Consider the following 16,308-nt stretch of genomic DNA (forward strand, 5'->3'; position numbering starts at 1 on the left):
TAGAATTTCGATATTTTGTTATATATTTTAATTTCTGTAATTTGTAGTTTTTTTTTTTTTTTTTTTTACCAATATTGCTCATATTAAAATGTTATTATACTCTGTTTCTTCTCAACTTTATTAAATTTTCCCGAATACAATATTTTATTATTTTTTTTTTAGTTTGGTGTCAGACTCTATACATCAGGTTATTTATTTTTTTTTTATAAAATTCTATTCTCGTAGTTTACTCAATCCACATTTGTACATATAAAAACTAACTTTATCTCTCTGTTGCCTTTCCGTTATTTGGTTATGTTTTATTTCTGCCTATCCTCTGCGTCTCTTCCTTTCTTCCTCACTTCTTTCACCATTTAGTCTTTTGACAGTTTCTATATTAATTTTAATGTTTATTTTCTTTCTTCGTTACGTTTTGTCTAATTGACTTTTGCTTCTTGGTGACCCCTGACGCCCTGACGCCCTGACGAAACTCTGCCTTACACCCATCATCGCCTGTTGTTTTCTGATTCGCCTAATTTTCTCTCGTGTTCTTCATTATCGATATCATCTAAGCATTTCGTTATCTCACTCTGTTGTATTTCTTCTTATTTTATTTCTGCTTTTGATTTATTTTTTTTTGGGGGGACAGTCAAAAATTCTTTAAATAATCCGAGCCCAGGTGTGCGTGAGCGGCTGGATGTACGTGTGGATGACAGGATGTGCATGTGAGTGGATTGATGTACGTGTGGATGACCGGACGTGCATGTGAGCGGCTGGATGTACGTGTGGATGACAGGATGTGCATGTGAGTGGATTGATGTACGTGTGGATGATCCGACGTGCATGTGAGTGGCTGGATGTTCGTGTGGATAATCGGACGTGCATGTGAGTGGCTGGATGTACGTGTAGATGACCGGACGTGCATGTGAGTGACTGGATGCAAGCTGGAAAGTCGTGCTTTGCCTCTTGTAAAACTTTTAGTGAAGGAGGGCGAGGTGCCTACCATGATATATAACTCCTCACATCTTTGAAAAAAATACAAAGCAAATAGCGAGTGAATCTGTTTACGTAAGAGAAATGATTAATTTGGGAGTGTGTGATGCGTAAGTAAGAGCTTGTCACTTGCAGCACAACTCTTCAAACATGTCCCCGCATTACATTGCTTATTACACGTCTCATTCAACATATCCTCTAACACGTCCATTGCATCACGTTCCTGAAATACAGCGAGTAACAAAAATAATTATCACTTTCAGTACCATATATGTAATTTTTTGAAAATTAGACACATGTGCAACATGTCCGTATTGTATACCATTCATGTACATGTAATTTTTTGTTGAAAGATCATACGAATATAGAGGCATTGCTTGGTAGTTTTACTCTGGGTAAAGATGTATCAGGCCGGGCTGCGAGGGTATGAAAACACGCTCGAAGCAGGTCACAGGTAAGGTGAGTGGGTGGGATAGAAAAGTAGGTCAGGGTTATGTCATCTGTGGTGATGTGAGTGTCGGTGTCATCTGTAATGGTTGTTGGGTTTTTCTCTAGTAAGTTGAGTGTGGCAAGTGGATTGTCAGTACTAAATGTTTCTTGATTTTCCTCTATAGTGTTGGCATGGTGCCAGATAAGTGGAAAATGGCAAATGTGATACCTATTTTCAAAACAGGTGACAGGTCCTTAGCTTCGAACTATAGACCAATAAGCCTAACCTCCATAGTGGGAAAATTTATGGAATCAATAATTGCCGAGGCAGTTCGTAGCCACCTTGAAAAGCATAAATTAATCAACGAATCTCAGCATGGTTTTACAAAGGGGCGTTCCTGCCTTACGAATTTATTAACTTTTTTCACTAAGGTATTTGAGGAGGTAGATCATGGTAATGAATATGATATTGTGTATATGGACTTCAGTAAGGCTTTTGACAGGGTCCCACATCAGAGACTATTGAGGAAAATTAAAGCACATGGAATAGGAGGAGAAATTTTTTCCTGGATAGAGACATGGTTGACAAATAGGCAGCAGAGAGTTTGCATAAATGGGGAGAAATCAGAGTGGGGAAGTGTCACGAGCGGTGTTCCACAGGGGTCAGTGTTGGGCCCCCTGCTGTTCACAATCTACATAAACGACATAGATGAGGGCATAAAGAGCGACATCGGCAAGTTTGCCGATGACACCAAAATAGGCCGTCGAATTCATTTTGACGAGGACATTCGAGCACTCCAGGAAGATTTGAATAGACTGATGCAGTGGTCGGAGAAGTGGCAGATGCAGTTTAATATAGACAAATGCAAAGTTCTAAATGTTGGACAGGACAATAACCATGCCACATATAAACTAAATAATGTAGATCTTAATATTACGGATTGCGAAAAAGATTTAGGAGTTCTGGTTAGCAGTGATCTGAAACCAAGACAACAGTGCATAAGTGTTCGCAATAAAGCTAATAGAATCCTTGGCTTCATATCAAGAAGCATAAATAATAGGAGTCCTCAGGTTGTTCTTCAACTCTATACATCCTTGGTTAGGCCTCATTTAGATTATGCTGCACAGTTTTGGTCACCTTATTACAGAATGGATATAAATTCTCTGGAAAATGTACAAAGGAGGATGACAAAGTTGATCCCATGTATCAGAAACCTTCCCTATGAGGATAGACTAAGGGCCCTGAATCTGCACTCTCTAGAAAGACGTAGAATTAGGGGGGATATGATTGAGGTGTATAAATGGAAGACAGGAATAAATAAAGGGGATGTAAATAGTGTGCTGAAAATATCTAGCCTAGACAGGACTCGCAGCAATGGTTTTAAGTTGGAAAAATTCAGATTCAGGAAGGATATAGGAAAGTACTGGTTTGGTAATAGAGTTGTGGATGAGTGGAACAAACTCCCAAGTACAGTTATAGAGGCCAGAACGTTGTGTAGCTTTAAAAATAGGTTGGATAAATACATGAGTGGATGTGGGTGGGTGTGAGTTAGACCTGATAGCTTGTGCTACCAGGTCGGTTGCCGTGTTCCTCCCTTAAGTCAATGTGACCTGACCTGACTAGGTTGGGTGCATTGGCTTAAGCCGGTAGGAGACTTGGACCTGCCTCGCATGGGCCAGTAGGCCTTCTGCAGTGTTCCTTCGTTCTTATGTTCTTATGTTCTTATGTTATGATGGCCGCTTCAAAATAATGGCTTATAATTGTGTCGGCTTCTTGTACGAGGCTAGTGCATGAGGAGTGCATGTTTGTTTCTACGTACAACTCTAACATTGTGTTGATTGTGTGTTTTACGTGCCTATTGTGTTTGAACTTAAACACCAGAATCCTTGACAATAAGTATGCGTGTAAAACTCACATTCAGAACAACGCTAATGTTTATGCATAGATTAGCCATTAGCCATGTACAGAACTCATAAATTCAAATTCAAATGTTTATCTGTAAATATTACAATGGGTGGTTTACATATTATAAAACAATAATTACAAAGAAGGCCATTAGCATGCCTAGCAAGCCTAGGAATTTCGGGGAGACTAATAATAATTCTTACTATATTACAGATTACAAATGATTAAATGGATTTACAATACTGAGGTAGTTCAGAACATTTAAGAATATAACAATTTGCAAAATTAGTAATGATTTAAGAAATCGTAATGACACGATTGCAAATAAACCATACCCCCGGCCGGGATTGAACCCGCGGTCATAGAGTCTCAAAACTCCAGCCCGTCGCGCTAGCCACTAGACCAGCCAGCCACAATAAGATTCATCCAACTAGGTATACCTAGTTGGATGAATCTTATTGTGGCTGGCTGGTCTAGTGGCTAGCGCGACGGGCTGGAGTTTTGAGACTCTATGACCGCGGGTTCAATCCCGGCCGGGGGTATGGTTTAGTAATGATAATGGCTTTGTCTTGGCATGATACTCAGTTTCTATTAAAGCTCCTATATAGGACAACATCACGACCAGAAAGTGTTTTGAAACAGCAGTCACACACACCTCCAACAGTGCAGTATATAATTGTGGTATCAGTATTGCCAAACCACTTGCTAAATTCGTCTTACAAGGGAAGCCAACTACAAGTACAGGTGACGCTGACAACAACGCACATCACCGCCCACGAATATCAAACACCAGACCTGTTTATTACTTCGCCTCCCAACTCTCGTTACCTCTATATAATTTCCTGTCGCATTACTTCACGGAGCTAAATTACGTCTTTAACAAAGGTTGGCTCCTCGCCAAGTGTCTTTCCATCATACACAAATAACCCGCATGTAGGAGACTGGATATTTCGATCCGACTTGGACCACTGATTAGTGTGTGACTAGTCTATAGTTCAAGTCGGATCGAAACGTCGTCATAAGTGGGTTATTTGTGTATTGTTCCAGTCAGGGTATTGTACCCTTATAGTCTTGATGTCATACTTGTCAGCACCTGCCATCCAGCACAGGAACACTGTAGTTAGGTTCTTGGCTCACGCAAGACAGGTCATGCTCAGTCATGTCCACCCATTCTCAGACTCAACTAGTCACTAATATCTGTTTAACTGCTAATAATACATACTACCCTCGCTATATGTTACGTACCTGACTCCTGAAACTGTAAATACTCTATTCCTTTAATATATGTCCTTGGATTTAGATTAGATTTTGCCACCGAAGTGGCTAGTTTATTGTGCACCCCATATCCATCCTGTGGACGGTAGCGCGAGAGCATATGGATACACAAAAGGCCTAGGAACTAGGCCCCAAAGGGTTAACAGGAATACATATGGATTTATATCTACATATCTATAGTTCACTTATCTGTTACAAGCAAATTTAGGAAATTTGCTTAGTATATCTGGTATCTTATTTTCATTAATAAGATATCTTGACATGTCACATAGGTTATTATACTGTCTGTCTCTGTATTCATCAATAAGTGGACAATTAAGCACATAGTGTTCAAGAGAGTGACCATATGCCTGATCACATAATTTACATTTAGTTTGATCATCATCTGTGTGTCTCCCAAACTGCCAGAAGTACTTGTAACCAAGCCTAAGCCTGGCCACTACAACATCAGTCAGTCTGTTCACATTGCAAGTTGCTCCATAAACATACTTATCTACGTTCATGTTATCATAGTGGGTTATAGATCTACTCAGGCTTCTAACTGCATTCCTATAACAATCATTTTCATTATTTACTTCTCTCCTAATATTATTCCTAATGCTAGACACAGTTATACCAAAGTTATATTCTACATTCTCCTTCTGGGTACTCTTCTTGGCTAACATATCAACTTTATCATGAAGGAGTAATCCAATGTGTGATGGGATCCATAGCAATTGTACATTAATTCCTTTGTCCCTAATTTTTGAGTATCTATACCTGGCTTCCCCAATGAGCATGTTGTTGGAGTCATTATATGAGTCAAGAGCCTTCAATGATGACATAGAATCAGTAATGATGATAGAGTCAAGCTCAGTGTCATAGGTTAGCTTTAGCGCCATTAGGATTGCAAACAATTCAGTTTGCAGTGTAGACGCCCAGTTGTTAATTCTTATGCCTAACTCAACAAATTTATTATCGTTCTTAACTAGGGAGGTGGCAACAAGAGCAGATGCAGCCCTGCCAGAAGACTCCTGTTTAGATCCATCAGTGTATATAACTTGTGATAACTTATTACTACCGGCTAGGTGAGAAATTTCTTCTTGAGCAGTTGCTCTAACAAGAGATTTAAGGAAGGGATTACTAGCAATGAGCTTCTTGGGAGGGACTTGTAGGTATGTGATATTAAATGAACACATCTTCCATGGAGGGGTGAAATGCTCTTGTTGCCTACAGTGATACAGTTCATGTAGGTTATAAAACTTAATGCAATTGCACGTTTTCACAATCCATTTAGATCTGTGTGTATTTACCTCTAGACACTTGGTAAGATTCACTGTGACTGTCTGGTTCGTTTCTCAACATTCTAATACCGAGTACAGTGTTAATTTCAACAATCCTATCACTGATACTAGAAATACCAAGCTCCTTCCTCATGTTAAGAACTTTTGTAGATCTGGGACAGCCAAGAATAATCCTGAGAGCTTCATTTTGCATTAACTCCAAGGGTCGGAGAGAACTTTCTCTATCTAATATCAACATGGGAGCAGCATAATCAATTAAGGACCTAACATAGGCTATGTACATCATTCTCACGATTCTCACATTAGCACCATAGTTGGGATTGTAGCCAGCAACAGCTTTGAGAGCATTTAGCCTAGCTTTGCATTTCTTGTTTAGTTGTGGTATAGTGGATTTGTTAAAGGGTACATCTACACCAAGATATCTGTAAGTTTTAACGTAGCTAATGATTTCACCCTGCAAATAGATGGGTGGGGGATGTCGTTTGCTTGTTAAGATCTTTGTTTTAGAGGAAGATATTATGAGGCCTAGTCGATTACAAATTGCTTGAACTTCATTAAGAATGGTATTCATCTTCTTATGCCCTGTTGTATGGATCATGATATCATCAGCATAGCTTATAGCTATATGTTTAGGTGAGGCAGGTAGAGCATTTAGGAGAGCATTAATCAGAATATTAAATAGCATGGGACTAAGAACTCCTCCCTGCGGTGTACCTAAAGACATTTCTTTAGAATCACTTCTGAAGCCTTGGTAAAGGACAGAGGATACTCTATTTGACAGGTATCCTATTATCCAGCAGAGTAAGCTACCACCAATATTCATTTTGGCTAGTTCATGTAGTATAACGGTTCTGTTCGCAATATCAAATGCAGATTTTAGATCAAGAAAAGTGGTAAAACTAGTAGAGGTGTGTGCAGTGAGAAAGGTGGAAATACAGTTCTGCACGCTTTTACCTTTCATGAATCCATAGAGGTAGGGGGAAAGTTGGTGTCTGATTCTGTAGTACAGTCTATTAAGCATCATTCTTTCAAAAGTTTTACAAAGACAACTAGTTAAGGAGATCAGCCTAAATGTATCAGGCTGTTGGGGCTTAGGGATAGGCACAATGAGACTATTGGTCCAGGAAGTAGGAAGAACGCCCTCAATGTAACTGAGATTATACAGTGCCAACAAAGGGTTATCAGGCACGTGCCTTAGAGTTCTGAGAATATCATAGGTTATACCATCCTCTCCAGGAGCAGTTGATCGACCTTTGGTTAATGCATTATCTAATTCATACTCGGTAAAGAGGCAATCACTCTCATCAATATTTTGGCTCATAAAATTAATCAGTTTCAACATTTCTTCAGAAGTACTCTCTAAATTTTTTCTAATATGAGATGGAAGGCTTTCATGCCTGGATGTTTTGAACCAGTCATTTATGAGGTCATTTGCTTTTTCAAGAGGAAAGGGATGAGCAACATTGCCAGTCTTTTTCCTGGTTATTTTATTTATACCTTTCCAAGCCAAACTCAAAGGGGTGGACCTATTTAATCCACTAACAAACTGTTCCCATTCCTGTTGCCTAAGTTCTTCCTTTCTATTCCTTGCATTTGTTAGTGCAGCTTGGAACGTTCTGAGCAGGTCTGGGGTTCTACATTCACGGTATGCTTTACCAATCCTCCTAGCTGCATGTGTTAGATTGCATAGCTGTGGATCATTATAGTATTTACATTGGTTTTTATTGTTATTTATAGTGGAGGGTCTTTGTTTCCTATTCCTGCCCACTTGATCTGTGAGAACACTCTCAATAGTGGTAATTAAATCATCATTAAATTTTTGTGTGCCAATGGGCTCGTAATTCTTATACCATTGATCCAAGTGGTTAATAAAGTTGTCTCTGTGTTCTGGTTTGAGAATAAGTTTCCTCCTTCTGTATTTAGCTCCTTGATTGCTGGAGATGTGATCAAGATTGACAGTTGTTAGTCTTGGGAAGTGATCAGATAGAAGATCATCAACTATGACAGAGTCATGCATCGTATATGATGTATTAAATCCAAGACATAGATCTAGTATGCCACCATATATGTGAGTAGGCTCAGTAGTGCCCACAATTCGAACATTATCATGCTCATTTAGCAATCTCACTAGTTTAGTTCCATTGGTGTTTGTTATAGACCCACCAATATTCTTATGTCTGGCATTAAAATATCCAAGAATAATGGTAGGTTCACTATTGATGGGATCTGGTAAAGCATCAGGTCGAAGCTGGTTCGCTGGGGCATAGAGATTAAAAATGTTTATGGAAAAATCGCCTGCATATACTTTGACACCATGATACTGCATGTTAACTCAACTCTGCAAGGAAAGGAGTGAATGTGGCAAGTTCTTTCTGACATACATCACACAACAGTTGGTTGACCTTAGGTTATAAGCTGCATATCCAGGCAAGTTTGGTGGAGGTGCTCCATCTTTCAATCTACATTCCTGCAAACAGATGACATCAATATTCTTGGTTGCACTAATATGATGTAAGTCAGGCAACCGCTTCCTGATGGAAGCAATGTTCCATGAAAAGATTTGTAATGTATCCATTGTAGTGAGTTATTACAATCTCTTGCTCATAAGATGGTAAAACTATTATGCTTTGGCTACAGTGTGCAGACACTTAAGAGCAAATAGCATAGTTTGTACGTCTTTATCTTCAGGACCTTTATTTTTAAGCATTTTTCGGCATCTTGGCAGCCCGTTAAAAGGCAAGTCTTGAAGGCAAGAGTCATGGGCTTCTTTCTCACAAATTGCTGGAAGCTGAACGGAGATTGCTGCACTTTTGACATCATCACCATGCTCAAGAGCATCATCCTGATTACACATATTTATTAAACTTGTCAGGATCTGTTCAAGATGCTCAATTTTTTTCTGGAAATTTGTTATAATATGAGGAAGGTCAGGCGAATCCAATGCCTCTCCGGAGGATGGCACTTCTGGGTTAGTGCTTTCTTTAACACCTATCACCTTAACAGGTACCATGGTTACATTAGTGTTTTCTGTTTCATCATTCATTGCAGGTAGGTCCTGTGCATCTGACTCATCTCCAATTTCCAGGGGGGTTACCTGTGTGGTGTCCGTCTGACTGTTGTAGTTGTGTGTATTGGGAGAAATGACAAACTCATCCCCATATTCAGGTGTAGCCATAGGTATCTGTAGTGGCAGACCAGTAGTTCCATATGTGCTAGCAGGGATGGCTAGCTCCTCCACAGCTGGTGTGTGTGATGGCATTCTGGTATCACCAGAATCATTTGCAGTGAGGTGGGGTTCTTGCACACTTTGCAGAGGTTCAGTCTCAGATCTGGCTGTGGTAGACTGGATGGCCTCATCCTCAGTTACCATTAAAGGGTTGTTATCAGGTTTACATCGAAGGTTGTTTGGGTTCTGACTGCAGTCCTTGTGGGAAACTGTAGCCCCAACTTCTTTACAGTTAATACACTTAAATTTTTGGCTGTCAGGGCCTACTGTGCATTCTCTAGTGGAATGTTTCCCAGCACACTTACCACACCAAGAATGTAGTATTCCACAGTCTACTGCAACATGGCCATAGTGCTGGCATTTGTAACACCTACGTTTAGGGGGTAGGTACACTTCGATGTTTAGGAAACGTAAACCATGCACCCAGATATTCCGGGGGAGGGGCACAGGACCCACCCAACTGGCAATAATTTGGGATTTTCCTTTAGTCTTTTAGGCTTGATGATATGCTCACTGAGAGTCAAATGGGATGGGTCCATCCAGTGAGGGTATCCAAAGATTATGATACTGACCTATTTTTTAAAGTGGTGAGTGTCTGATGGAGGTCGTGTCCTGAACTGTGCATAAGTGTCGTTTTTCCTCATCGTTTCGGTATCACTATACCAAAACTTTCGACCATTTCCACTCATTTATTAGTCCAATTCTCCCTCAAAGCTACCCAATGTATGCGTAAATGACACTATGTGGCAGTTCTGCTCGTTTACAGTTGAACTGCCAAACCATTGTTTGCCTAAATTTTCTTTTTCTAAATGCAACTTGAATCCATTAATTCATTTCTCTATAAGTGTTATTTTTTTTATGAGTCTTCAACTTGTACTAAATTAGTCTAATGTAGATATGTAACAAAGTGTGCATTAATTTATTATATATTTCTTGATCGGCAGAGTACGGTATGGTAGAGGCCGCTGGAGCAATGGCGATGTTCGTGCTTCGGCTGGCGGGGATCCTATCACTCGAGAACTCAATCAAGGAACAGGAGGCCAACCTCACCGACTCACAGATCAGCCTCACCGACTCACAGATCAACCTCACCGACTCACATATCAACCTCACCCAACCACACATAAACCTCACCGAACCACACATAAACCTCACCGAGTTACACATCAACCTCACTAATCCACACACAAACCTCACAAGTTTGAGGTTTATTTCCAGTACCTCAAATTTGTCCCGGTCCTCCCAAGATGTGTTGCCTCACGTCAGTCTTACCGCTCCCTTGAGTCCTGTCGAGGGAGACTCATTGTCTCTTGCAATTTCTTCACAACCCACAACCACACCTACTTTAGGGCCAACCACACCGACTCTAAGTACTGATAGTATTAAATTATCTAGAATAAAGGAATCGCAAACTGACAGTTTCTTAGAGCCCTCTAGTTCTCCTAGTCATAATGAAATTAAAATTTCAACTACCAGTACAAGTTCATCGCAAGATCAAAATAGCAAGGAAAACGAAGAAATAGCAAAAGATTCGATAGAAATGTTACCTAGTGCTAGTCCTCTGTCTGATGTTCAAGATTACGATGGGGGTAGTGAAACAAATAAAAATGAGTCTCAACCCATACACAATTCTGACTCACGACCAATTAGACAGTCAGAAGAACTAGAAAGGCGAGACCATCAAGGAATTATTTTGCAGGAAGTACAAGACAGTGTCAGAAGTCTTGGCCATGAGGATGTTGGTGATGCTGGTGAGGATAATCGAGGAAGAGCGACGCCGGGGAGGAGTTCAGAGACGTCGGCTGTTGCAAAAACAAAAGTGAGAAAGAAAGAGACGACACAGAAAGGAAGAAGCGACGCAGGACGTGTTATAGCTTCCAACGCAGGAGGAAATGTATCTGGAGGTGTGAAGACAGTAGGACATAATCATGCGACAAACTCCTCTCCTACGGTTGCGCCCGCACCCACACCCACACCGTCAGCGAGATCACGCCTACGTCTTGAGGCTTTGGTTGAAGACGATGACATGTCAGGGCTGATCGATGCTCCCAGGCTTGCTGATACACAGAGATTCGCTGATCTCGAGGCCCCAGCCGAAGGCTTTATTGAAAGCGATTTAGAGTACTACGATTTTGGGACTTATCAACAGATAGTGACTCCAAATCCTACGCTGTCTTCACTGAGTTTGGTTAGTGCTGTGCCAGTCAGGCCTCCATCAAGACCCCCAGAATCTCGCAGACAACATAGGACAAGAAAACCTGCTCCGGCTAGACCAAGGAAAGTGCCCCCAGGCAGACCAGTACGCCCAGTGCATCACCAGCGACCCCCTTTGAGGAACAACCCTTATCCATATGGCCCTAAAATACTGCCCGGACCATACGCACCTCTCGCACATAATTTACCAACCGCTAGAGAGAACGGGGAGGAGTACAATTATGAGGAGGACTTGGAATACTACTACGACCCCGAAGACAACGAGGAGTCCAAGTATGAAGTGCAGACTAGGGAGCCGCCTGTTCTCTTCGTCTTCGACAAGCCTGGTTATTCCCCAGAGCCTCCCACCACGATGGTCCCCCCCACGTAAGTTACCTATTGAGTTGTTACTCCTGCGCACACCTGCTTACTTCAGTTCGTGTCTCCTTGTTATGTGCCCTCCCATATCAGTCTGCTTATTTGTTTGATCGATATCTTAAGTGTTTTATATGTTGGAATAACGGTTCGTCTCGTTCTTTAATCCTGTAGTAATGCCAGGTTTAGTTCATTGAATTTATATTAACATTCCATTTCATTCCTGGCAACATGACATTTCGTGAGAGTATGAATGTGATGTGGTGTGGCCTCCACAGTGGTGTTGCACAATATTTAATTTCCTGAATTAATTTATCATTACTTCCAGCTGTGTATACATCGCTAATGTAATACGCTTATTAATTGAAGCCTCTGGGAAAACATTTAATATGATATCTTTCACAGGGTCTTGTCTATGTCTGATGTTTAGATTAGCATCCCTCTAGCAAGTGATACTTGGCTGCCGGTCGCCTTTTGCTGGCGCCCCTTCCCATGACTAGGTGCGGTTCGGTTGAAATCCGGCATCATCTTACTAGACCATTCCTGTAGTTTATCTAGGTTACATAACAATAAGACTTTCCTTGAACTATTAACCCCAAAGGGATTAACCCTTAAACTGTCCAAACAAATTTACGTTCACATGCGTAGCGCTCCAAAAGTAGATTACATTTTTTTACATATTTTCAAATATAACAACAAAAAAAGTAGATCAAAGTTTTTTTTTACACGTTTTCAAATGTAAAAAAAAAGAAAAGAAAATCTACGTTTTTTTTACATACTTTCAAATGTTGAAAAAACGTAGATCTACGTTTGGACAGTTTAAGGGTTAATAGCCCAGAAAGCCAAACTGAGTGTCTTATTTTTGTTGTCTTTAGGTCCTCTCCTGGGATGCGACCTACAATAGGTGGAAACATTGTGCATGTTTTCTTAAACTTGCTGCGCCTGTTCACCTAGTAGTATGTTGATACTTGGGTGTTAGTTAACTGCTGTGGGTCACATCATGGGGAATGGTAGTATATCTTAGAGCCGGGCTGTGAAATGAGTTGAGGTAGGATAAGAGTTCTTAGCCTGTAAAATTGATTTGAATAAAAAAAAGTCTGCTTAACCACATCATTGCCTGATTTAAAATATGCAGGCACTGCACTTCCCATACTCTGTTCACACTTCAGCAGCACATCGAATAAAAAAAAATTGCCTCAACTGCTGTAACTCGCTCCACCTGATTGATTTATGCTCAAGCCTCTACACATAAAACCTTCACACCCTCCTCCTAGCTCCTCCCCGGACTTCCATTAGACACTTCTATTCGTTTCAGATTATACATTCTCTTAATGAATATATTTTGGATATAGAGGTATGTGATACCGACAAGTAGTGGAGAAAGACACAAAATGCAATCACTAGTACAAGTTTATTGGAAACTCTTCGGTCCCAGGACCGTGATATCTTTGAACATATCTTGCTCTAATCCATTCTACATGACCAGCTTATTTCAATACCTCTTCCTTGGATTATACATTTTATTCTCCGCATAATATTCACACTGCACCCTCCTCTCAGACACGCTATATCCACAACCTACAACCGTCTCATGAAGGAACGACACAATGTGATCTGTGATACTCAAGAAAGATGCACCTTTGTTGGATATCCACAGATCACAGATACCCTTGAGAAAAAAAAGAGAAAATATTACGAAATATTAAGGATTTTCATTTCATATAAAATATTAAGATTTTGCTTAATTTTCCCGTTAAAAATTAGTTTACAGAGCAATCGTGATATAAAATAATAATTTATGTGTGTCCAGGAGCGGTGCCAGAATTTCTATTCTGGGGAAGCTGTGGGTTGCTTCCTGGCTGAAAGTGGAGCTACGAGATTTATTTTGAAACAGTTTTTATTATTATTATTTTTATTGAGGGAGGGGGGCTCAGGGAATTTGGGAGTGAAGCTTCTCAACCCCCCATCCCTTCCCTTTCATCCCTTGGCGCAACCACTGTGTCCACACAATGTAACAGCAATTCAGTTAAACCGGCAGCCGCCACCACCTCGCTGCAGCACTCAGACTACATACTATGACCATGCCTGATATATTCCCATTGTTTTAGTCACTTCGAAACTTTGTTCTTTCCACAGATTATTCAACACTTACATCCCCTTCCTTTACCAGTTTTGTGTTGCACCTCATTGTTCATAGATCCATTCCCAAGCATTTAGATATAATTTTTTTATACTCGTTACTTCCAGTCTCATCCAGTCTTTCTTTCGCTCTCCCTCGTTATGAATTCCTAATCTTATAATAATAATAACCATAATTTTTATGGGGTGGACCGGTAAGCCAGCTAAAAGCCTCGGTCCGATGACGAAAAACAACTGCAGGTCATTATATGACCCACTCGTCAGGAAACACTTGTCCTGTTTCCTGACAAACGTTACCTAACCCTACCTAATCTCTCCCTCGTTACCTTACTGCTTTCAGTATCCGCTTATACTTTGTTTCTTCCACGTGCTGTCTCTACTCACCTAGTAGCAAGTCGGTACCTCGGTGTTAGCCGACTGGTGCGGGGCAGTAGCCTGGGGAGAGAATTGAAAGATCTCAATGGAAATAAGCCAGCTTTATTAGAGTACCATATTACAAAGGGTATACAATACCGACGGGTTGATGAGCAAGATATGTGCAACACTGGGAATCTTTATTGATGAAACGTTTCGCCTGCGTTGCAGACTTCATCAGGCCAATACAGAGATGAATCACGTTCTTGGAGACACCAGCCTTGGTGGAAGACCAAGTAGACGAAGTGGAGAGGTAATTTGATAAAGTCAGTTCACCAGTCTCGGTGGAAGATATTCAGTCTCGTAGCCTGAAGCTTTAATGTAAGAGACTGATTATCTTGTACCAATGTTTATGTCTGCAGGAGTGTGATTAATCTCTGTATTCAACTAATATGAATAACCCTCTGGGTTACTAATCCGAACAGACTCATTTCTTTCTACCGTACATAGGATGGATATGAGGTGCACAATAAACTAGATTCTTAAGCGGTAAAATTGAAATAATCTAATCGAAATCTGAGCATCAGTCTATAAAAAAAATCTCTAAAGCTTTTAATATTTCACCACCTATTGTAAACCCTAATGTGATTATCCAAGTACTGCTCACTTATGTGTCAATAAAAACGCTTGATGCACGTATCCATCCTTATAAATACATCTTGTTTCTCTGCAGTCATGCTATTAAAGACTATCGTGATAGTTTACAAGTGGTGTGCAGTGTTAATAACCAACGTGCAGTCGATAGGCTTTAAACCTAACAAATAAGCTAATTGTTAATTTTTGTATGCATTAAGCTTGTGGCTGGCACTGTGGTTGGCGGTGTGACTGGCAGTGTGAACTTGGCACTGAGTAACATTATAGAGGCACTCCCAAGTCGTGTCTGATCTATGCACCAGACACACACACACACTCGTAACAACTGATGGATATAACACCATTTATTGCAAATTAATGAGACGGAGTTCGACATCAGTTACTAATTTATCTAGCATCATTGTCACAGTTAAACAAAAGATAACCATAAGTGATATTGACCAGTGACATGTTGACACTGTGTACATAAAATGGGCAAGTATAGGTTGCATTATGAACATAGGCTCAGAGCTTTATCAAAGCGGACGCGTTCATAATGAATCTGTGTTGATACACCAAGTCACTCACAGTCACTCGACACGACGCGTCACTCTGACCTGACAATTTTTGTCTGTGTTTATCTCAGGCTTATGAGTGTATCATAAATTTGCCCAGAGGAACTTAACTCACTGCTCATTACGATCATATTGGCCAAGCTCATTTTAACACCATTAAGGAGAGAGACAGTGCTCTGTTCAGGAGGGGCATCAGTTGCCATAATTGTAAATAAAAAAAGTGGGGTGCCTAAAGGATTGAGAAAGATTTTTCATTGGTAAAACACGGGAAAGGGATATAGGATGAAGCAGTGTTATAACCACTCCATTTACTCAGCCAGATCATTCCACTTCCTAATCACAGTAATACTTTAAAAAATTCCTGTTTTTTCTTGAGCATTTGTGTGTTTAGCTTCCAATTCTTATCACTTTTCTTTAGTACTCTCATTGTGAATAATATAGTTTGCTTTTGTTTGGGCTATCAGTGATCCTGATTAATTTCTATGACAAGATCAAGAAGCCTCATGTTGTCCACTCTTACAAGGCAGTCTCTCCTTGCATGCCGTTCCTTTCAATACGGGGATTGATGGTCATAAACCTCTGGAATTTTCTTGTCTTTTAGTCGTAAATGACAAAGACGCACGAATTAACATTAAGCTTTATTATAACAACTTATTGCTCAAGAAAAGCTTTATATATCTTAGTCATATACTTGAGGTTCGTTGCCTTCTCTACTTATCTTTTGGATGTTTGATCTGGCGTGTATTCCAAGTCGGTGCTGCATAATCTATAATGGATCTGATATGTCATGTATAGAGGGGCCCTAAATGACTATTTGTTGAGATTTTCAGGTTTGACAGCCTCGTATATGTCGTCGAAGTTATTCTATGGATGTGCGCCTCTGGAGATATGCTCGGTGTGCTTACTCTTAAATCTTTCCCCTTCCTTGTGTTTTTTTTTCGCTCTTTT

The 16,308-nt window shown here is 40.3% G+C and overlaps 1 protein-coding gene across 4 annotated transcripts in view; it reads left to right on the plus strand.

Annotated features, from left to right (window-relative positions):
• The window catches only part of LOC128699064 (uncharacterized), a 64,985-nt gene that overhangs the window by 26,843 nt on the left and 21,834 nt on the right, over window positions 1–16,308 (plus strand). For all 4 annotated transcript variants that reach the window (XM_070096614.1, XM_070096615.1, XM_070096616.1 and 1 more), the window contains exon 2: window positions 10,036–11,671. In XM_070096614.1, the coding sequence (XP_069952715.1) occupies window positions 10,044–11,671 (1,628 nt within the window). In that variant the 5' untranslated portion in view covers window positions 10,036–10,043. The remainder of the gene's footprint in view (window positions 1–10,035; window positions 11,672–16,308) is intronic.

Source organism: Cherax quadricarinatus, chromosome 54 (assembly GCF_038502225.1).
Source record: "Cherax quadricarinatus isolate ZL_2023a chromosome 54, ASM3850222v1, whole genome shotgun sequence".
NCBI classification, from domain to species: Eukaryota; Metazoa; Arthropoda; class Malacostraca; order Decapoda; family Parastacidae; genus Cherax; species Cherax quadricarinatus.